Raw genomic sequence first — 24,580 nt, 5'->3', positions numbered from 1 at the left:
CTGCAATCATCCAGGTTAGTGGTATGTATTCCATTATACTCCTCCCTTGTACCTTGCAGATGGCCAAGGACTTTGGAGTTTGAAGGGGCGTTTCATCTGCCACACAAACTCAATTTTTTTCTAACTGCAGTATTTATATGGCTATTTGAATTGAATCAGTGGTCAACAAGTCACCTCCACAGCGTTATGATGGTGATAAAATTTAGGGTGGATGATGTGGGTTGATGTCATTTTGCAAATGTTTATAAATGAAATTCAGGAAGTAACATTTAGGCATAGGAAGGACTTAGAAAGTGAAATGATGTGTTCGCTATTATGTAGAGTTGGCATACAAAGATGTGGAAGTGTTACTGAAATTATATTGAGATGTCAAGATCTCATTTGGAGGACTGTGTTTTGTACAACACAACGTTCTGAAATAAGTTTTTTTTAAATCGGTATGATGTCTGTATTTGCAGGTGCGAAGTAAAGCCCAGCATGTTTTCTTCACAGCTTTGGGGACTTACAATTTTTGCTGTCGAGATCTTATTCCACTGGTGCTGAAATACTTGTGCCCTGACAAACAGAATACAAGCCAGCAACAATTGAAAGTAAGTATTTGGCATTTGTTGAAGCATTGAATAATCTTTGACCTTGTAATGATCTAGTTGTATTGAATTTACAATAAAAGGTTGTTATAGTAGGTGATTTTAACTTTTCACATATTGACTGGGAATCCCATACTGTAAAAGGACTAGATGGGATAGAGTTATCAAATGTGTTCAGGAAAGTTTCCTTCTTCAGAACATAGAAGTCCCAGCAAGAGCACATGTGATACTGGATCTGCTATTAGGGAATGAGACAGGATAGGTGACAGAAGTTTGTGTAGAGGAACTCATTGCATCTAGTGATGACAATGCCATTAGTTTCAAAGTAAATTTGCAAGTAGATAGGTCCGGTCCACGGGTTGAGATTCTAAATTGGAGGAAGGTCAATTGTGATGGTATCAGAAATGATCTGGCAAGTGTAGATTGGCACAAGCTGTTTTCTGGCAAAGTACTTGGTAAGTGAGAGGCTTTGAAAAGTGGACTAGGAGGTGAAGATAACAAGCGTAGTGAACCTTGGTTTTCCAGAGATCTTGAGACCCTGATTAAGAGAAAAAAGGAGACACATTGCAGGTAGGAACAAATGAGGTGCTTATGGAGCTCTTGTGTTCCCTTGGACCTGTTGGGAGGCAAATGCAGAAATTGTCAGGGCCCTAGCAGAGATATTTAAATCATCCTTAGCGACAGAAGAGATTCCTAGAGGCTGGAGGATAGCCAATGTTGTTCTGCTTTTTAAAAAAGGCGTTAAACATAAACCAGGAAATTATAGGCTAGTGAGTTTGACATCAGTTGCGGAAAAGTTATTGGAAGGTATTCTGAGGGACCCGATATATAAGTATTTGGATAGACATGAACTGATTAAGGTTAGTTCAGCATGACTTTAGCATGTTAGGTCATTCCTAACCAATTTTTCATGGTAGTTACTAAGAAAGTTGAAGGCAAGGCAGTGGATGTTGTCTACGTGGACTTTAGTAAAGCATTTGACAAGGTCCCGCATGGGAGGTTGGTCAAGAAGGTTCAGTCACTCGGCATTCAAGATGAGGTAGTAAATTGGATTAGACATTGACTTTGTGGGAGAAGACAGAGAGTGGTAGTAGATATTTGCCTCTCTGACTGGAGGCCTGTGGTTAGTGGTGTGCTGCAGGGGTTGGTGCTGGGTCCGTTGTGGTTTGACATCTATGATCTGGATGATGATGTGATTAACTGGATCAGCAAATTTACAGATGGCACCAAGATTGAGGGTGCAGTGGAGAGCAGGGAAGGCTATCATGGCTTGCAGAGGGATCTGCATCAGTTGGAAAAATAGGCTGAAAAGTGGCAGATGAATTTAATACAGACAAGTGAGAGGTATTGCACTTCAATAGGACCCACCAGGATACGTCTTACACAGTGAATGGAAGGGCACTGAGCAATGTGGTAGAACAAAGGGATCTGGGAATACAGGCCCATAATTCATTGAACGTGATATCACAGGTAGATAGGGTCATAAAGAAAACTTTTGACACATTGGCCTTCATAAATCAATGTATTGAGTACAGGAGTTGGGATGTTATGTTGAAGTTGTATAAGATGTTGGTTTGGCCTAATTTGGAGTATTATGTTGCAGTTTTGGTCACCTACCTACAGGAAAGATAAAAATAAGGTTGAAAGAGTACAGAGAAAATTTACAAGGATGGTGCCAGGTTTGGAGGACATGAGTTATATGGAAGGATTGAATAGGTTAGGACTGTTTTCCTTAGAACTGGAAGACTGAGGGGAGATTTGATAGAAGTATACAAAATCATGAGGAGTGTTGATAGAGTAAATGCAAGCAGGCTTTTTCCACTGAGGTTGGGTGGGATTACAGCCAGAGATCATGGGTTAAGGGTGAAAGATGAAAAGTTTAAGGGGAACATGAGGGAAACTTCTTCACTCAGATAGTCATGAGAGTGTGGAATGAGCTGCCAGCACAAGTGGCGCGTGTTGTAGCGTGGATGAAATTACCGGAGAGACAGTCACTGGTAGATACAAAGCAGCTTCTTTATTTGACACAACGAAGTACAGCAGGCATCTTAACGGATGGAGACGCTTTCCGCAGAAAGGTCTGCTAGCTAAAATGTGGGCTCGATATTTATATGCTAAATACAAAGGCAATCACTACTTAAAAAGTTACAGACAATGCTTCCTTTTGAAGTTACATACAAACATCACACCTTCGGATTTCATCCTTTCCTTCTGACGCCAACATGTCTGTGTTGGTATCCACAGCCTTTAGTTCAATCCACAATACATTTATTTGGCATTTTACGTGCTAACATAGAAGACAATTAATATTTATAATGTATAGATAAGACTGTCTTCAAAACTACAGCATCAGGCACCAGAAGCATCTGGTACTTACACCTTTTAGGAAGCCCATTGTGGTGGACTCAATCCACAGTCCTTTGTCAAACAGTTAAAATAGAAGTCTGGTGGCCAAAGTCATTTAAGTGTTAACAGATCATCTACCCAAAAAGAAATCCACTCTAACAGCGCATGCGAGCTAGATTTCAACGTTTAAGAGAAGTTTGGATAGATACATGGATGGGTAGGGGTGTGGAGGGCTATGGTCCCAGTGCAGGTTGTTGGAAGTTTGCATGGACTAGATGGGCTGAAGGGCTTGTTTCTGTGCTGTACTTTTCTATGAGTCTGCAAACCACCTTCCATGCTGTTAAAGACCTCTATCATAATCCAGCCGAGCCCCCAGTATTTCAACTCGCGTATCACGGATCTACATTATTTTGTGGTTTGGCAATGGCCTGATTCTCTATGACTCTAGAAGATTCCACTAAAAAAAATCTGTTTTGAAGCTGGCTTATTTTATTGTTATTTAACTTTAGCATAGTTGTACTTATCAAGGATGTGATTGGAGAACATTATCTTGGATGATCTCTCGTGAGGGCTTAACTGAAATTGTGTTCTGTTTGAAATTTTCAGAATTTTAAAATGGAGAAAAAAATGAAGATTCGGCTAGTAATTTTATATTTCTCTTTGTAGACTTTCTATAGGTTGGTTTACTAATCAAACACCCATATGATCTATGTCAGCATAATCTTTATACCTTTTTCCCATTAATGTTCATTCGTATGCACTGGAATGGATTTGCTTGATTCTGAGCTTTTTGGAATTTGTGATAATGAAGTAATTTTAAACCTTTTATATCTTAAACAGAGAATAAATCTATAGTTGCTTTATTCACATAAGCAGAACTAGAAAGTGGGGGTGGATGAATAATCTGTAGGGTAGGGCAGACCAGAGTCTTGTTCTGTGCTCATTGCTTTGAGGAATTAATGATTGTTTTTCTTCCTTTCATTCACCAGTTCAGGGTTTTGGTATTTTGGGCTGGGATTCACTCCAGATCTGCTTTCAACTCCTCTGTGTCAATTTTAACCCCCTTCAGTGTTGTAATGCAGGTGATCAAGATTGTTGGTGTAAAATTGTATCATAGTGATGATATCAGAAATTCGGCTGATTTGTTTTGAGGGTGAACAGCTGATTTCAAAATAACTGCACATTTGGAAAGCGTGAAATCATCGAACAAAGTCAGCATGGATTTGTGAAAGGAAAATCATGTCTCACGAATCTCATCGAATTTTTTGAGGACGTAACTAGTAGAGTGGATAGGGGAGAACCAGTGGATGTGGTATATTTGGATTTTCAAAAGGCTTTTGACAAGGTCCCACACAGGAGATTAGTGTGCAAGCTTAAAGCACACGGTATTGGGGGTAAGGTATTGATGTGGATAGAGAATTGGTTGGCAAACAGGAAGCAAAGAGTGGGAATAAACGGGACCTTTTCAGAATGGCAGGCAATGACTAGTGGGGTACCGCAAGGCTTAGTGCTGGGACCCCAGTTGTTTACAATATATGTTAATGACTTGGATGAGGGAATTAAATGCAGCATCTCCAAGTTTACGGATGACACAAAGCTGGGCGGCAGTGTTAGCTGTGAGGAGGATGCTGAGAGGATGCAGGGTGACTTGGATAGGTTAGGTGAGTGGGCAAATTCATGGCAGATGAAATTTAATGTGGATAAATGTGGTTATCCACTTTGGTGGCAAAAACAGGAAAACAGATTATTATCTGAATGGTGGCCGATTAGGAAAAGGGGAGGTGCAACGAGACCTGGGTGTCATTATACACCAGTCATTGAAAGTGGGCATGCAGGTACAGCAGGCAGTGAAAAAGGCGAATGGTATGCTGGCATTTATAGCAAGAGGATTGGAGTACAGGAGCAGGAAGGTACTACTGCAGTTGTACAAGGCCTTGGTGAGACTACACCTGGAGTATTGTGTGCAGTTTTGGTCCCCTAATCTGAGGAAAGACATCCTTGCCATAGAGGGAGTACAAAGAAGGTTCACCAGATTGATTCTTGGGATGGCAGGACTTTCATATGATGAAAGACTGGATGAACTGGGCTTATACTCGTTGGAATTTAGAAGATTGAGGGGGGATCTGATTGAAACGCATAAAATCCTAAAGGGATTGGACAGGCTAGATGCAGGAAGATTGTTCCCGATGTTGGGGAAGTCCAGAACGAGGGGTCACAGTTTGAGGATAAAGGGGAAACCTTTTAGGACCGAGATGAGGAAAAACTTCTTCACACAGAGAGTGGTGAATCTGTGGAATTCTCTGCCACAGGAAACAGTTGAGGCCAGTTCATTGACTATATTTAAGAGGGAGTTAGATATGGCCCTTGTGGCTAAAGGGGTCAGGGGGTATGGAGGGAAGGCTGGTGCAGGGTTCTGAGTTGGATGATCAGCCATGATCATACTGAATGGCGGTGCAGGCTCGAAGGGCCGAATGGCCTACTCCTGCACCTATTTTCTATGTTTCTATATGATCAGGGTGATAATTTCCTTTAGGAGTATGATTGCAGCATCTTTATTTGAAGGCTTTTTGTCTTGGATCTTCATTGATTTAATGATAGCAAAAGTTTAGCAATGGTGGGAAAAATTGAATTCCATTGTTTTCTTTTACCAGTAATGCTGTTCTATATCAAAATGTCATTCAGGTGAGATAAAGCTAGCCAACACTCACAATAATACAATTCTTTCACAAGTTTATTGAAAGTAACACCACAACTGATAAAACATGACCACTTCTGTTACTTTAATAATCTTGAATCTCAAATTTTAATTCTGAACTAATTATATTATCAATTATCGTTCAGCTAAGGCTAACTCTGTTCATGAGAGTTTGGTCCAACTTTGGTCCAACTTGTCCATGCTAACCAAGATTCCTTGTTATGCTTGTCACTTTTTCTGGTGTTTGGTCCATATGCCTCTAAACCTGATTCTAAGCACAATTTATTTTAATTTTGGCTCCTGTTTCCATAGGTTGTTCTCACCTGTCTGTAATTTCTTTGTAACCTGTCCAAGTTTGCTCTTGAACTTAATTTTCTTATATGACATACTCTCTTCTCTATTCATCTGTCCCTTCTGTGGTGAATTTATTCCTGGCAAGTCCATGCATGCACCCTGTAAACTATATAGTTCAATTTCTATTCTATCAATTTACACTGAAGAAGAGTTGTGGTGGAGAACAGCTCTGAGGTTATTGAGTCAGATTACAAAATCTTTGTGGAGGAATTGGATTGTGTAAATTGTGCCCTTGTTTTAATCTTGTTTATAGTAAGAAAGGACTTTTCTTACTATGCCAGTTGAGACTTGTTTTTTTTTCTTGCTATTTGTTTTAAGAAGGTCCTGTGTCTCACAGCAGACTAGATAAGTTTTTGATCATGGTCAACCAGGAATTAAGTTCACACCTTCCTGTTAGTTGTGTCTTCTCTAATCTTTTACTGAATCGTGCAGTGTTAGATTGATTTGGTCTCCTACACATTGTTACTGGAAGTTAACGTAACCATATTGCATTCTGATGTTATGTCCTGACGTTTGAAAGATTCTTTTCTTGCGATGAACAGAGTTCTGTGTTTGCACTATGATGTCTAATCATTTCCATTTTCTGCAGAGATTGCTGATTTCCTTGATTATTTTTTTCCAATGTAGCCCCTTCATTTCTATCTAATGGCCTGAATTATTAGCACAGTGATTTTTTTCATCTCTTATTAATTGGAAGGAATATGAAACCTTCATTTCTTTAAAGCGCCTTTCTTTTTCTCCTTGGTTACATCTTTGTGATAGAATTGTGTTGCTAAGTTTCTAGAAGGTTGTCTATTCTGGACTTAGTTCAGTCCTCAGTTGCTTTGCTCTTTTCACAAAACTAACAGACTGTTTTGGATTGCGCTCATACTTCAGATTCTGCATCCAGTCAATTGTGGGTAATGGTTCTTGTGAATGTTGGAAACGTCTGTGATGTTTTTGTACTTGTCTAAAAGCCTCAGACACGTAGACATTTGTTGGGGAATTAGCATTGAGGTCAATCATTTCAGAGGGTTTATAACCAATCTGAGGGTAAGACTTTACATAAGAAACTTAAATCATCACCTGATCTCCAGAGGTGAAGTGGAAATAACTGCTTTCCACTTCAGGGCAGCATTTGATTGGGTTTGGCATCAAGGAGCACTAGCTGAACTTGACTCAATGGGAATCAGCTCATTTGCTTTAGGAGGAAATGCTAATTGTTTCCAAATATTTGCTTTATGGATTTTTAATTTTTTTTAAGCTTGTGTTAGAAACAGTTGTACTTTATGGCAAATATTAATACAAGGGCTCCCCGAGTTATGAATGACTTGATTTATGAAATCCAACTTTACACAAACTCCCCATACATTTTCAAAGCATTTTTCAAGATAATAAAATGTTAAATGTTTCTCATTAAATACATTACAGAATATATTCCAGTAATTTGATTATGGAAACAAAAGCGACTGCTGATGCTGAAATCTAGAGGAACCCAGTAGGTCATGCAGCATTTGTGGAGGCAAAAGGATGGTTAGTGTTTTGGGTCAAGACACTGCATCTGAAATACCGACTGTCCTTTTGCTTTGACAGATATTGTTTGAGCTGCTGAGTAACTCCAGTGGTTTGTTTTTTTTAGTTGTACGAAGTGTTGGGGTAAATATTCAATGAAAAGAAACAATTATAGCAAGTGTAAGTAGCGTGAAATGATAGGGGGGACGGTTATGGCACAAACAGGACATTTTGACTTCTGGAGAAATTGGTTTACAGACAGTTCTCAGGAATGGAATCCTTTCATAACCGGGGGATTGCATGTATCTTGATTTGAAATATGAAACACTTGTTTCTTGTTCCAGTCTGCAAATAATTACTTTGTAATGATTTATTATTACTTCATTCGTTCTTCCAAATTTCTTCTGATTTTCCACTCTCATTGATGGTTGCCTGTTTTGCATCTAGGGTGCTCTGTACTGTCTTCTTGGGAACCACAATGGAGTCTGCTTGGCTAATCTCCATGACTGGGACTGCATTGTTGCAACATGGCCAGCTATAGTTTCTTCAGGACTCAACAAAGCAATGTTTCTTGAGAAACCTTCCATTGTTCGCCTGTTTGATGACCTTTCAGAGAAAATCCATAGACAGTATGAAACCATTGGCTTAAATTTTGAGGTAAGTAATTTGCAATGCTATAGTTGAGCACATAAAGTGTTAAGAGCAGTTTTTATCGCCTTCAAATTCAATAAAAAAAATCACCATTTGAGCATGAAGCCAAGTCTCTGCTGTTTATGTTACTTAATTTCTTGGGTCTGCTGATGGTTGTTTGATCAGAACAGGTATTATGTAAGCAGTGCAGCCATGCAAATAAGGTGAGTGCAATTTTTCTTTTCCAACAAAATGCAGCTGACTATCCAAAGGAATAAATGAGACTGACCCTACATTGAGCATTGCCTGAGATTTTCAGATAAAAAGAAACAGCAGTAAGAAGCTGAAACCAGGAAAGTGATACAAGTGGAAGATATCAGTGCAGGACTGAAGTTCCCTGGCTGATTTTATTTCGATAACGTAACCTTGAAGACAAAACATGGGGAAAGGCTTGGAAAATAGAAAAAAAACTTGTCATAGTCATGATGTTCAGTTTTGCCAACTCTCTTGGAATGTAACTGTTAAGTTAATCTCCAGGATGTTCCCTTGAGCAACTTGGCAGAAGCTAGGTGTGAAAAATATTGTTTGCTGAATTAAATTTATTTTTCCCAGGGTTGCGAAATCAAAAATTAGGGAACGCCTGAGCAGTAACTTTTTCACTCAAGAGGGTGGTCAGTACTTGGAATGAGCTGCCACAGAAAGTGGTTGAGGCACATAAACAAAATTTAAAAGGCACTTGGACAAATACATGGACAGAAAAGGTATAGAGGATTGTAAGTCAAACATGGTGAATGGGACTAACTTAAATCGTCATTCTCCTTGGTATGGACTGATAGCAAAAGGACCTGCTTCCATGCCCTGTGACTCTGTATCTGCCTTTCCCATAGCTTTTGACTTCTGACCTAAAGTACAATTGGATTTCCTCTAAAACTTTTATTTGGAAGTGTTATTAGAAGAAAAGAATGTAGCAGGAAAAATCAACTTGATGCTGATCTACCACTAGAAATCCTTGTGATCCTCTTTTATATCAAACTTAACTGGAAGAATGAGAAAGAGGTATCTTAAATTCAGATACCTGGAATTTTGTGGTTATTGAAATTTTGGTGAAAATGTGTTCAGAAAATGCAGAATGTGTTAAATAATTCTTGGATATTGCCCAATACATAAATGAGGCTTTTGTCGACTATGAATGTTGCTTCCTAGCTGTCTAGATACTGTAAAGCTGGGCAGTAGGATATGGAGAGCAAGATGTTGCCATGTAGCAAGCTCCCCTCCACACATCTGATGAACTTAAAGGAACGGCAGAGATCAATACAGTTTGGCATTGCAGGAGTTGCCGGTCAGCGTTGAACTCAACGTAGGACTGCCTTAGGGACTTCAGTTCTGGATTTTTCCCTTGGGGTTTCCTCCTGGAGCCTTCCCCATGAGTGGGTATAGCCGCAAGGCAGTGGAGGTTTGAGATCAGAGCTTTTCTTCACTTGGATGAGCTGCCAACCACGGCTGATGAGCCCCTTTTGCCTGAAGCGACTGGTTTTAAAATGCTAGTAACCCACCTTGTGCTCCTTCTCTTTTCAATAGAAACAGTTCGGCTTAGTATCTAAGCCATACCTGAAGGCCAGCAGTTGGACTTGGTTGTCAGAGGCTGTTTGAGTCACACGCCAGTGGGCGCATCTAATAGGTAGTGGGAGCTTGTCCCCATTACCACCCCCGGCTATAATAACCATAAGGAACCAATAATAAATAACTGCACAATCATGACCAAATTTGTAATTTTAGTTATATTTACATATTAGTTATTTTCGTCAGAGGGCTTTGTCCGTGATTCCCATTAACTCCAGTTTACTTAGGACTTCTTGATGCCATACCTGATCAAAATGCAGCCTTGATGTGAAAAGCACTTATTTTTACTCTACCTCTGGAGTTCAAGTAGTGATTTTAAGTTTCTTATAATAGCTCCTATGCTTAGCTTTCAGATCGCTGTGTTGAGGTTTCTGCATCCTTGTGCCAGACAATTGATCCAGCTTGTGGTTTGGCTCCTCTTACGGGTAAAGAGATTGAAAATGGAATTCAGAATCAAATTGCGAAAAATAATGAGTCCTTAAGGTACGTGGAAAGACCTCTTTGGTTGAACATGCTGGTGAAATAAAATTTAGCAGTAGATTTAATGTTTTCTTTAAGAAAAATATTTATTTTTATTGTTTTAGGAATTATGAAAAACTAATCAATACCTTGTTGGACCTCCTTGACCAGAGAAACTTGTAAGTTTTAAAAATGCTGTTTTCAGTTTGATAGCATTTTAGTCACTGCCTTTTACTGCAAATTAGGTATGAAGATCTATCAGTCATTTAGTCTATGTTCCCAGGTTCAGTTATGATGGGTTCCTGTTGTGGGAGTGCTGGAATTCCACTGCTCATCGGATTATTTCAGAATGGTTTTCTCCCTAAGGAAAAAAAAAATGGAGGACCAAATTGGGGGAAAAGTACAACTACAAGCCACAAGCTTTATCCCATTAAGATGCAATTCATAATTGTGTAATATTAGGTAAAGTTGACAAAGTCTTGGGGACTAGAAAATTATCCTAATAGCATTCAAAGGTGGAGGAATAGGCAAAAGATTCACATGCATGATCCTAGGCCTGTATTGGTGGGGATTGACTTTAGTTTGTAATATCAGACTGTTTTTACTGAAAAGTATAATGCATGATGTATAATATCTGAATCTTGACAGCAATGAATCTTCAAGATTAATGATTGAGTTATTTCTGTAAAGTCAAACTTTACTGAGAGACAGAAGTGTGTATTTAAATATTGTAACACCTTAATTCTTACCTTTTTTTTAAAGACCATGGAAATTTGAACAAATAGCTGTTGGTTTTCTCTCTCTCCTCTTGAGAGATGATGTACCCTTACCTACGAGAGCAGTCAGATTCTTCATTCAGAGCCTCAATCATGATGCTTTAGTAGTACGGAAGGTAAAATTTTAACAAGTTCATTTTGTTGTTCTAAATTTTGCACATTCAGTGACCAGGAATAGAATGATTTGAATGCTGGCACTCCATCAACTGCATGAAACAGAGGGACCTTGAGAATGATATTCATGAGGAGTCCAGTCAAATTCACAAACACAATGCTGAGCCAGCAAGGGACTTTAATACCAAAATTAAGTATCAAACTTGTCTTGCAAACCAGGAGACTTTAATGAAAAGCAAAGGAGATCAGAAACTGTAGGCCTAAATGAATCAATGTTTCACCATAGAAGTGTTAGAAGAAAAATAAAGTACCAAGTCCACTAGCAATTTTAAGAATTTATGCCAGAAAATTTAAGTTGATCGTTTCTCTAATGCTATTGTTGAACTCAAACTTAATAATCCTTTCAGTTTTTGGAAGTCAAGCCTTTGATTAACTACTTGTGAATTATGTAGATTGGAAAATAAAAGTAAGATCTCAAACCATAAGACCAGAGGAAAGTCACAGTGATTGGGTCTCTGGCACTGAGTCTGCCTCTGTGACGCAGACAGGAAGGGGGAAGAAGAGGCACGTTGTGCTGATAGGAGATTCATTAGTTAGGGGGATGGACAGGAGGTTCTGTGGACAAGAACGAGATTCCCAGATGGTATGATGTTTCCTGGCTGCCAGGATCCAGGATAAGTGGGAGGGTGAACAGCCAGAAGTCATGGTCCATAGAAGTACCAATGACATGGGTAGGACGAGGCACGAGGTTCTGCATAGGAAAGTAGGTACTAAGTTAAAGGGCAGGACCTCCAGGGTTTTGATCTCTGGATTGCTACCCATGCCACGTGCTGGTGCGGCCAAAACTAGGACGGTTATACAATTTAATACATGGGTAAGGAGTTGGTGTAGGAGGGAGGACATAAGATTTTTCGATCATTGGGCTCTCTTCCAGGGAAGGTGTGACCTACACAAAAAGGATGGTTTGCAGCTGAACTGGCAGGGGACTATATCCTAGCGGGAAGGTTTGTCAATGCTGCACGGTGGGGTTTAAACAAGAGTTGCAGGGGGATGGGAACCAGAGTGCCAGGACAGTTAGTCGAGAGCATGTGGAGGCAGATGTTGGTAAGACCTGAGACAAAGTTAGGAATCAAAAGATTGAGCGTGGTGTGGCAAAATCAAAAAGGGTGAATACAGGACTGAAGGTAGATGAACTTGTAGCACAGTTGCAGATTGACAGGTATGGAATAGTTGGCGTCACGGAATCGTGGCTGAAAGATTATAGCTGGGAGCTTAATGTCCAAGGATACATATTGTATTGAAAGGACAGGCAGGAAGGCAGAGGGGAGTCATTGCTCTGTTGGTAAAAAATGAAATCAAATCATTAGAAAGAGGTGACATAGGGTCCGAAGGTGTTGAATCATCACGGACAGAGCTAAGGAACTGCAAGGGTAAAAAGACCACGATGGGAGTTGTATACACATCCCCAAACAGTAGTAAGGATGTGGCCTACAAATTCCAATGGAAGATAGAAAATGCGTGCCAAAGGGCAATGATACAATAGTCATGAGGGATTTCAATATGCAGGTAGGTTGGGAAAATCAGGTCGGTGCTGATTTTGGGGAGGGGGCATGATTTCTAGAGTGCCCATGAAATGGCTTTTTAGAGCAGTTTGTGGTTGAGCCCACGAGAGGATGAATTATTCTGGATTGGGGGTTGTGCAATGAACCAGAATTGATTAGGGAGTTTAAGGTAAAAGAACCCTTAGGGAAAAGTGATCATAATATGATCAAATTCACCCTGAAATTTGAGAAGGAGAGTAGCTAAAGTTAGTATTACAGTGGAGTAAAGGGAATTACAGAGGCATGAGAGAGGAGTTGGCCAGAATTGATTGGAAAAGAACACTGGCAGGGATGGCTGCAGAACAGCAATGGCTGGAATTTCTGGAAGCAGTTTGGAAGGCGATGGATATATACATCCCAAAGAGGAAGAAGTATTCCAAACGCAAGATGACACAATTGTGGCTGACAAGGGAAATCAAAGCCAAAGAGAAGACATATAATAGAGCAAAAATTAGTGGGAAGTTAGAGGATTGGGAAACTTTAAAAAAAAAACTAACAGAGGGCAACTAAGAAAGTCATTAAGAAGGTAAAGATGGAATATGAAAATAAGCTAGCCAATAATATTAAATAGGATACAGAAATTTCTTCAGATACATGAAGCGTAAAAGAGAGGCAAGAGTTGATATCGGACCACTGGAAAGTGATGCTGGAGAAATAGTAATGGCGGACTACAAAATGGCAGATGAACTGAATAAGTATTTAGCATCAATCTTCACTGTGGAAAACACTAGCAGAATGTTGAAAGTTCCAGGTGTCAGAGCCATGAAGTGCATGAAGTTACCATAATTAGAGAGAAGATTCTTGGGAAACTGAAAGGTCTGAAGGTGGATAAGTCACCTGAACCAGATGGTGTACACCCCAGAGCTCTGAGAGAGGTGGCTGAAGAGATAGTGGAGGCATTAGTAATGATCTTTCAAGAATCACTGGATTTGGGAATGGTTCTGGAAGACTAGAAAATGCAAATGTCACTCCACTCTTCAAGAAGGGAGAAAGGAAACTCTTGGCCAGTTAGTCTGACCTCAGTGGTTGGGAAGATGTTGGAGTTGATTATTAAGGATGAGATCTCTGGGTACTGGGAGGCACATGATAAATTAGGCCATAGTCAGCATGATTTCTCAAGGGAAAATCTTGCCTGACAAATTTGTTGGAATTCTTTGAAGAAATAACAAGCAGGATAGACAAAGGAGAATCAGTGGATGTTGTGTACTTGGATTTTCAGAAGGCCTTTGATAAGGTGCCACACATGAGGCTGCTTAACAAGCTTTAAGCCCATGGTATTACAGGAAAGAATCTAGCATGGATAAAGCAGCGGCTGATTGGCAGGAGGCAAAGAGCAGGAATAAAGGGAGCCTTTTCTGGGTGGCTGCTGGTGACTAGTGGTGTTCCACAGGGGTCTGTGTTGGGACTGATTTTTTTTACATTATATGTTAATGATTTGAATGATGGAATTGATGGCTTTGTTGCAAAGTTTGCAAACAATATGAAGATAGGTGAAGGAGCAGGTACTTTTGAGGAAGTACAGAGGCTATGGAAGGACTTAGATTGGGATAATGGGCAACAAATGGCAGATGGAATACAGTGTTGGGAAGTGTATGGTCATGCAGTCTGGTAGAAGAAATGAAAGGTTTGACTATTTTTAAGTGGAAAGAAAATACAAAAAACAGACTCAAAGGGACTTGGGAGTCCTTGTGTAGTAACCTCTAAAGGTTAATTTGCAGATTGAGTCTTTGCTGAGGAAGGCAAATGCAATGTTAGCTTTCATTTCAAGAGGACTAGAATATAAAAGCAAGGATGTAATGTTGAAACTTTATAAAGCACTGGTAGAGGCCTCACTTGGAGTGTTGTGAGCAGGTTTGGGCCCCTTATCTCAGAAAGGATGTACTGAAACTGGAGAAAGTTCCAAGGAGGTTTATGAAAATGATTTCAGGATTGAATGGTTTGCCATATGAAGAATGTTTGATGGCTCTGGGCCTGTATTCATTAGAATTCAGAAGAATGAGGGGTAACCTCATTGAAACCTATCGAATGGTGATAGAGTGGATGTGGAGAGAATGTTTCCTGTGATGGGAGAATCTTAGATCAGAGGACACAGCCTCAGAATAGAGGGGCATCCTTTTAGAACAGAGATGAGGAGCATCCTTTTAGCCAGAGAGTGGTGAATCTGTGTGAAATTCTATGCCACAAGCAGCTGCGGAGGCCAAGTCTGTATAGTTAAGGCAGAGGTTGGTAGATTCTTGATTGGTCAGGGTACAGAGGGATAAAGGGAGAAGGCAGGAGATTGGGACTGAGGGGAAAATTGGATCAGTCATCATGAAATGTCAGAGCAGACTTGTTAAGCCAAATGGCCTAATTCTGCTCCTATATCTTATGGTCTTGTAGTCTAAGATATCAAAGTTACATAAATTTCAATGTTTTTCTTTGCAATTTTACTTTTCAAAATCAAATTGTGAAGTAGTGAATGAAATAGCTTACACTCATGAAGGATGAAGTAGCAAAATCTGGGGAAATTGAAGTCCTGCAAGTTTGGATATTCAGTCCTGTTTTTATGTGTATTGTTCCTATGTCTTGTATGCTTTCTGTTTTCTTCAGAAAACAGAAGATCAGAACAGGAAGAGTTAGTTATTTTTTTGATTTAGAATTGTTTGGCCAATGAAAGGTGCAACTACATTAATCCAAGTCATTGTTAAATTTACCAAATAATTAAGTCTGATTTATTCCGTACTCTCAATTGATTGAAATATACTGGAGCATTTTATTTTTCATTAAATTGAGTTGATCAGTTATGATTCTTGATCATTCATTGTTTGCTTTATAGAATACTGTGCAAAAGCCGATTCTTAAAGAGTTACGTAGAGAAAACCAAGAATTGTATGATTTTAAAAAGTAACGAGTTCATTCAGGGGTATGAATGATATTTATAAATACTTTTAATTGCATGCATGTAAATATCATTTTTCTTGGCCCCTTTGAGTTGCCAGAATTACTTGAGTACTTGGAGGTCACAAAAAAAAATTCAAAAATATGTTAGGTTTGTGAATATACCTTTTCAATTTTAGATGGCAATATCTGCTGTGGCTGGCATCATGAAGCAGTTAAAGAGACCTCACAAAAAAATAGAGATTGATCCATATGCAATTAGTAAGTAGTTTTGTTTTTTGTGATTACTTCCTTGATGCCATTTATGTTTTAAAGTTTTTACTGAAGAAATTCTTCAAAGTAAATCTTTAAGCAAGTTGTCTATTTTAACTTGGAGAGCACAGGTGCGCATATGTCCTGAACATTCAGAAAACCCCAGCCTTGTCTTTTTTTTTTACTTATGTTATTTATCTTTGCCAATAAAGATTGTGATAGGTTTTTTAGAATTTGCTTCAATTTGTCAGAAGAATTGACCTAAAATAATACCATTTTTGAAAAGAAATAGCATATTTATTATACAGCTGAATTAATATTTCAAATATTACCTTAAGTTACTGTATATGTTGTCTTTGGATGCATTCAAATGTATATTTAACAAAAAATTTCTGTTTTACCTTCACCTTTCTATTCAAGAGCTGTTGATATTTCAGAATTTATGCAATGGTACTGTTCAACTCGGATAATAAACCACACTGCCCAGACCTGGTCCACTACCAGACTCATCACTATGTCCAGATCTTCTTGTAATACAGAAAATTGATGAGTTGGCCCTCTATGCCTGGGCAATGAAGTGAGCTCCAAGTTGTGATTAGGCTTTATGTATTCTATCCTGTGACTTACCTCCAGTTCTTTGGCCTTTGCCAGCTTGCCACCATTAAAAGATTTTGAAATGTTTTTATATGTCTCTGATAAACATTAAAAAATGATTTAAATACCGTAAATTTAGGTGTATAAGCTGACCCCCCCCCCCCATTTTCAAGGTTGAAAAAGTAACTTTTTCATGTTTCCTTTCTATAAGCCTACCCTTTTTGTAGAGGTTTTTGATTTAACCAGAAAAGATCACAAGATCTCACATGCCTGTACTCAGCTTTGCCGGATCCGGAACCTGGAAACTTTGTTAACCTGCTAAGAAAATAGGCCTACACATTGTAGAGCATTATAAGCAAATTCTTAATAAATAAATCAGGGAGGGAAGTTTTGGATTAGGTTCCCAATGGTAAAGAATCCTCTGAAATGTAACCCCCATAAAACCATTTAGCACCCATCGTAATCTCGTTAAAACATAACATGGGGTGGCGGGATCAGTACGTGTACTCAGTATTGAGTTTGCGACCACCATGTACAAAAGATTAAAACGAATGCGTTATGATGCTGGCTTCAAGCTGAAGGTTGTTGATTTTGCTAAGGGAACGAATAATTCTGCAGCTGCTAAGAAGTTTAGTGTAAATGAGAAACAAGTGAGGGAGTGGAGAATGGCAGAGGACACGCTGAGCGAAATGCCAAAGGCGAAATGTGCAGACCGCGGGAAAACATGCCAGTGGCCAGAACTGGAAGAAAATGTTTTAGAGTGGGTGAATCACCAGTGATTGTCTGAATACATTGTTACCAGAGAAATGATTCGAGTGCAAGCGTTGAAATGGTCTGAAAAATACCGTGAGGTCAGCGAAAATTTCAAAGCTAGGTGAAGTTGGTGTACCTGATTTATGAATAGACGTGATCTTGTGTTGAGACAAAAAGCTCAGAAGTTGCCGTGCGACCTTGAGAATAAGGTTACAGCATTCCAATCGTTTGTAATCAAGCATCGAAAGGCACATTCTTACCCGCTCTCACTGATTGGTAATGTGGATGAGACACCAATGTTCTTTGATCTTGCTGGCAACCACACTGTCAATCAGAAGGGGGAGAAAACAGTCCTTGTCAAAACAACTGGACACAAGAAGCAGCATTTTACTGTCGTGTTAATGTGTATGGCTGATGGGACCAAACTACCACCGAAGGTGATTTTTAAGAGGAAAACATTCCCAAAGAAAGAAAAATTCCTCGGGGGGGGGGGGGTATTGTTTACATTCAAGAACGCGGCTGGATGGACGAAGCGGGTTGCTTGAAGTGGGTTAAAGAGGTGTGGCGTCGACGTCCCGAAGGATTCAGGAAGGAAAAGTCGCTACTTGTCTGGGACATGTTCAAAGCGCATTTGTCAGGTGAGACAAAAGCAGCATTGAAAGCTGAAAATACGGACATTACAGTCATCCCCGGTGGTTTGATGTCCGTGCTCCAGTCACTAGATGTGAGTTTAAACAGACCATTCAAGGAATTCATGCGTCGACAGTGGAACGAATAGATGATGTCTGGAAATCAGTCATTCACTCCAGCAGGAAATATGAGGGCCGCATCTCTTGCTACAGTTTGCAAGTGGAAGTGCAATCGTGGGAGGAAATGAAGGCCGCGTGCATTGTGAAGGCCTTCAAGAAGTGCAGCATCAGCAATGCTTTGGATGGCACTGAAGATCATTTGCTTTGGGAAGAAGACTGTGGAGATTTGGCAGCCAGTAAAGCTGCAAATGATGATGTCAAAGCAAAAATTGTCAATCCTTATGATGATATTGGAACTGCTGAAGAATGGGACGCGATTTAATGAAGAGTGTGAGACTTTCAAGCTCTGAACATTTGACGACAACAGTGTGTACAAGTAAATTGAGAAACAATGTGTTTTGTAGATCTTTTCTTTTGTGTAGATTTCATAAGTGTTTGTATTTTCTTTTGTATTTGACTCAAAAACAGCCAATAAATACGACCTGTCTTCCATGTATTCGTTTTTCCAAAGTTGGCACCCTCTGTATAAGCCGATCCCCTAATTTTAGGACTACAATTTGGGGCTAAATTCTCAGCTTATACACCAGAATTTACGGTAGTTAAGAATAAAAGAATATAAAGTAACTTAAGCACTTGCCTTCACTAAACTATCTTCAGGAGTCACCATTCACTCTTCGGATCATTCTGGTCCTCTTGCTTGGCTCCTCAGTATATCAGTGCTTCACTACTTGGTTTCAATCTGATTTCTACGACCAGCTCTCAATGATGATACAGGAGATCCCAAGTCAGGAACAGTTGCTGCTAATTGGTGACTTCAATGCCAGAGTGGGCGCTGACCACGACTCCTGGCTAAGCTGCCTGGGGCAGCATGGGATTGGCAGCATGAATGACAACGGGCAACGACTGCTCGAGTTTTGTATGCTCCACGAATTGTGTGTCACCAACACCTACTTCCAGATCAAAGCTCAGCACAAAGTGTCTTGGCGGCATTCCTGCTCCAAACACTGGCACCAGCTAGACCTGATAATCACAAGACGCCGTTACCTGAGAAACGTGTTCATGACTTGCTCCTTTCAGAGTGCCGACTGCGACACGGATCACTCTCTGGTTTGCTGCAAGATCAGACTTCGGCCGAAGAAGATGCATTGCGCCAAGCCTCCAGGCAAGCAGCGCATCGATGCCAGTAAGACACAACACCCACACAAAGCTGCAGAGTTCATCAAGTCACTGGAGGATGCTCTCCTTGCAGACCCACCAGAAGGAGATGCTCAGCAGAGATGGGATTCTCTCAGGGACACTATCCACAGTACTGCACGCAAGGCCTTTAGGAAGAAACGGGGCAAGACATAAGACTGGTTTGAAGTGAGCTCAAGTAAGCTCACCGCTGTCATCGAGGTGAAGCGTGTTGCACTACTAGAGCACAAATGCCACCCCACACAGGCACCACTGCAAGCGCTAAGGACAGCAAGAAGCAAGGCCCAGGTAACAGCCAGACGCTGTGCAAATGACTACTGGCTACAACTATGCGAAAGCATTCAGTCATCATTTGAAACAGGCAACATCTGTGGAGTGTATGAGGGGATCAGGAAAGCCATCGGGCCAACCCAGAGCAAGACAGCACCACTGAAAACCATAACCGGCGAGACCATCAATGACAAAGGCAAGCAGATGGAGAGATGGGTGGAGCACTACTCTGAACTCCTCTCCAGAAAATACAGCATCTCGGACAGCGCACTAGACGCCATGGAATGCCTGCCTGTCATGGAGGAACAAGATGCATTGCTGACTGCCGGAGAGCTGAGTAAAGCTATCGACAGCCTGCCCACTGGGAAGGCACCAGGATTGGATGGCATTCCACCAGAGGCCATCAAATGCGCAAAGGGTGTCCTGCTAAACCACCTGCACAAACTACTGTGCCAGTACTGGATAGAGGGAGCAGTGTCGCAAGACATGAGAGACTTCAACATTGTCACCATATATAAGAACAAAGGGGACAGAAGTGACGGTAACAGCTACAGGGGAATCTCCTTGCTGAGCATCGTTGGGAAGGTCTTCGCCCGTGTGGCCCTGAACAGACTGCCGAAAATAGTTGAAAGGGTATATCCCAAGTCTCAGTGTGGTTTCAGGTCGGAATGCTCCACAATTGACATGATCTTCACCCTTTGACAGGTACAAGAGAAATGCAGAGAGCAAAGACAACCACTCTGCGTCGCTTTCATTGACCTTACGAAGGCCTTCGACCTTGTGAGCAGAGATGGCCTGTTCAAAATCCTCGCCAGGATTGGTTGTCCCCCGAGGCTCCTCCGGACATTTCAGTCATTCCACACAGACATGAAGGGCGTTGTTCGGTTTGACAGCTCTTCTTCGGAGGGCTTCAACATCTGCAGCGGTGTGAAGCAGGGCTGTGTGCTTGTCCCCACCCTGTTTGGCATCTTCTCGCAATCAGGCTGAAGCACGCCTTTGGAACATCAACTGATGGTGTCTACCTCCACACCAGATCGGACGGGAGGCCGTTCAGTCTGTCCTGGCTGAGGGCAAAAACCAAGGTTCGTGAAGTACTCATCAGAGACATGTTGTTTGCAGACGACGCGGCACTGGCAACACACTCTGAAGAGCAACTGCAACGCCTCATGGACAGCTTCTCAAGTGCCTGCCAGGACTTCAGCTTGACCATCAGCCTGAAGAAAACTGACGTGTTGGGCCAAGGTGTTGAGCACTTCCCTGCCATTACCATCAACAACTATGAGCTGGAGGTAGTTCACGAGTTTGCATACCTTGGCTCCACCATCACGGACAGCCTCTCCCTAAACCCCAAGATCAACAGACAGATTGGAGGAGCAGCCTCAACATTCGCCAGGCTGACAAAGAGAGTCTGGGAGGACAGAAAGCTGACGACACACACCAAAGTTGCAGTCTACAGGGCCTGTGTCCTCAGCACACTGCTTTACGGCAGTGAGACCTGGAGCCTCTACTACAGACAAGAGCGGCGTCTCAACGCCTTCCACCTTCGCAGCCTGAGATGCATCCTGGACATCACATGGACTGACCAAGTCACCAACAATGAGGTCCTGGCCCACGCCCAGATACCCAGCCTCTTCACCCTGCTCCAACAACGCCATCTCCGCTGGCTGGGCCACATGCACTGCATGTCAGACGGGAGGATCCCGAAAAACCTGCTGTATGGGGAACTGGCCTCTGGCAAGAGAGCACAAGGGCGACCCCATCTTTGTTTCAAAGACGTTTGCAAGAGATACATAAAGTCACTGAAAATGAATGTCGAGAGGTGGGAGGACATCGCAAGTGATCGCTCTCACTGGAGGCTGGAACTACGCAGAGGCCTAAAAAGAGGAGAAGAGAAGCTGAGGCTTGCTGCTGAAGAAAAGCGTACTCCTCGGGAAAACAGCACCAAGACAACACTGGAGGACAGCGCCTTCAAGTGCAGTCACTGCAGCCGAGACTGTCACTACGGTGTGGGCCTCTACAGCCACAACAGACACTGCTCTAACACAGACTGAAGCAAGACCTTTCAGGCGCAGATCCATGGTCTTGCAAGACTAACGGATGCCACCATATGTGCACATTTGACTGAATGTTCTTTGAAGGCTGAGACCTCCAAGTGACTGAACAGTTGATCACATACTACCCCTTCAGATCTGCCAGCTCTCAGCACATTGATATCCTCCCTCCCTCTCTATTTCTTGGTGGTGTTTTTAGATTTCAACTGTTTATATCACCAGTCTCTTTCAGAATCAGGTTTATTCTCACTCTCTTATATGATGTGAAATTTGTTGTTTTCTGGCAGCAGTAAAGTGCAAAGGCAAAATAAATCAAGTGCGGAAAAAAAGAAAAATGAGGTAGTGTTGAAGAATGGGATGGCAGAAAGGAAGAAGCTGCTTCTGAATCACTGAATTTGTGTCCTCAAGCTGCTGTACCGCCTCTCTGACCATAGTAATGCAAAGAGGGCCTATCCCAGGTGCCTGTTTGTGCATCGGCAGGATTTCCAGAATTCACACCCAAAAGATCCTTTAATTTATTTACAGACATTTTACTAAAGATATTTAAACAATATTTTATTGACTATTGCAAATTTTTATTTAGTTTTACAAAGTCCATTGAGAACATTGACAAAATGTTTTGAAAGTTGATCATACAATGAAGTTAGAAGTAAGATAGGACATGTCAGGTTGGAATAAAGATGGTCTACCTATCTGGCCATCTGTCACCCTGATGGTTGTTTGATACATTTGTACAGCTGTTGATGATTGCGGAGATCAGTCTCTTACAGTTCATTAAGAGCCTGTTCGTTGAAACCATTTGTGTAGCTTGAGTATGAATTCCATAGCTACTTCACACTATTACATGTAGGATGCATCATACCTCAGAGTCCTAATCACTAGTCATTACTTCTGTTTCTCCTTTCCATTTATATACACCAATGAAAGTCTGAAACATGTAATTGTGATCTTTTATTTTGTGTCTCTCATAAATAGTGTTTGTTTACTATCCACCTCCTGACTAGATGGATCAAGACCACCAATAATCCAGCCAGGAGATAGGCTTGATAATCAGTGGCTTCATTATAATAGCTCTAATTTGCCAAAGACCAAGGATGAATGGGAAGCCTGCTTGTTTGTGGAAAAGACACACTGGGGGTACTATACCTGGCCTCGGTAAGTAGTGCGCAAGTTTGGTGTTTTGTGTTCCTGAAAGTAGTAATGAGTATGTTTTCTGTTTGAGTATTGAAAGCTATATCCTTTATGACAGGGGTCCCCTACCTTTTTTGCACCGTGGACCGGTTTAATGTTGACGATATTCTTGCCGATCGCCGGGGGGGGGGGGTGGGAGGGAGGTAGGGTTGCCAACTTTCTCACTGTGTTTACCCCGAGAAAGACTACCTGTGTAGTGTGCATTATGTGCACATGCGTGTACATGCCCATTTTTTTTTCTCCAAATCGTTTTTGGCGATTCTGCTCAGTGAAACTACACTGTACATACATTATTTTTACTTTAGATAGGCTGTGTATTTATCGTATCATTCCTGCTTTTACTATATGTTAGTGTTATTTTAGGTTTTATGTGTTATTTGGTATGATTTGGTAGGTTATTGTTTTGGGTCTGGGAACCCTCAAAAATTTTTCCCATATAAATGGTAATTGCTTCTTCGCTTTACGCCATTTCAGTATAAAAGGTTTCATAGGAACGCTCTACCTTCACGGTGAAAATACGGGACAAGGACAGTCTTGTATGGGACAAACCAATTTAGCCCAATATATGGGCTGTCCCGGCTAATACGGGACAGCTGGCAACCCAGGGGTGGGGGGTGTTAATCATGACCGGAATATAGGTGATAAGTCAACTGTAAGTTACTTATAAGTGGCGAATACACTCAATTTCGTTTCTAAAAGGGTTTATCTAACGAATTTAATATTAAACACACAATGCATATCTTCTTCCCATGAATATAGTGATAAGTCAATTATAAGTCAATAGCATCATGACATTTTAAGTAACGTTTGGATATTAAACACACAGCGCATATTTTCCTTGTATGAACATATAAAGTTATTGCAACACACCAGTATCACTGAATCAATGGGAGCCCTGGGCTTGTTTCCCTGCAACAAGACGGTCCCATCGAGAAGTGATGGGAGAGAGCGATAGTCGAAGGGGGTTCCTTATATCCAGTCTATTCCACAATTTAGTTTTTGTTGCATTCATTGCAGAAAATCTTTCTTTGCAAAGATATGAAGCAACGTTTTCATTGCTTTTGTGGCTATTTCAGGGTATTCAGCCTTGACTTTGATCCAGAATGCCGGCAGAGATGTTATGTCAAACATACTTTTCAGCCCATACTTTGCATTTGCAAGCTCGAGGAGTTGATCTTCTTCCCGCGCCGACATGGCTGATTAACTGGGGACATTCACAAATGGGTCACGGACCCATTCCTTTGCACGTCTTGGGTCATTTGTGGTTGGGAAGTAACGCTCGAATTCTGCCAACAGCAAAGTTAGGTGATCACGCACTAGCTGTGAGAAAGACGGGGCAGCCTCAGTCTCTCCCAAAATCCCAGCTAATGTTGGGAACATGTCAAATATGCCCTATCCACTCACCGTCCCCACATTCCAGTTTGGCTTTGAAAGCAGACATTTTATCTGCCAACTTGAAGACAATTGTCATTCTCCCCTGAAGTGGCAAATTGAGTTCATTGAGCAGGTTGAAGATGTCACACAGATAAGCGAGTTTTGCTATCCACTCCTTGTCACTGAAGTGTGCTACCAGTGGTGACTTTTTTCCTTAAAGTAATCTATGTAGCTACTCTCTTAACTCAGAAACCCTGGCCAGGGCTCTCCCCCTTGATAGCCACCTGACTTCAGTGTGAAAGACAAGGTGTTTGTGCTCTGCATCCATTTCCTTGCAAAGCTGCTCAAACATGTGAGTTAAGGGCTTTTGCTTTGACGTGATTGATAACTTCAACACCGTCACTCAGACGCTGTTAAGATCAGGTAACATTTTTTGGCTAGCCAGCGTTTCCCTGTGTATGACACAGTGGTTAAACTGGTATTCAAGAGCAACCTCGGGTAGTGAAACCAGACAGCCGTCCAGTCATAGCTGCAGCCCCCTCTGTGCATATTCCAACACAGAATGACCAGTCCAGTTTGCCTGACATGTAGTCATTCAAAAC

General features: G+C 41.2%; 1 protein-coding gene across 3 annotated transcripts in view; it reads left to right on the top strand.

Moving 5' to 3' along the window:
• Positions 1-24,580, top strand: part of LOC134350545 (proteasome activator complex subunit 4-like) — a 149,056-nt gene that overhangs the window by 79,874 nt on the left and 44,602 nt on the right. For all 3 annotated transcript variants that reach the window (XM_063055875.1, XM_063055874.1, XM_063055876.1), the window contains 7 exons: positions 459-590; positions 7,921-8,130; positions 10,070-10,206; positions 10,308-10,361; positions 10,945-11,074; positions 15,730-15,811; positions 22,418-22,568. In XM_063055875.1, the coding sequence (XP_062911945.1) occupies positions 459-590; positions 7,921-8,130; positions 10,070-10,206; positions 10,308-10,361; positions 10,945-11,074; positions 15,730-15,811; positions 22,418-22,568 (896 nt within the window). The remainder of the gene's footprint in view (positions 1-458; positions 591-7,920; positions 8,131-10,069; positions 10,207-10,307; positions 10,362-10,944; positions 11,075-15,729; positions 15,812-22,417; positions 22,569-24,580) is intronic.

Source organism: Mobula hypostoma, chromosome 8, assembly GCF_963921235.1.
Source record: "Mobula hypostoma chromosome 8, sMobHyp1.1, whole genome shotgun sequence".
Lineage (NCBI taxonomy): Eukaryota > Metazoa > Chordata > Chondrichthyes > Myliobatiformes > Myliobatidae > Mobula > Mobula hypostoma.
Note: the sequence above shows the minus strand (reverse complement) of the source record. Positions and strands in the feature narration are given on the sequence as shown.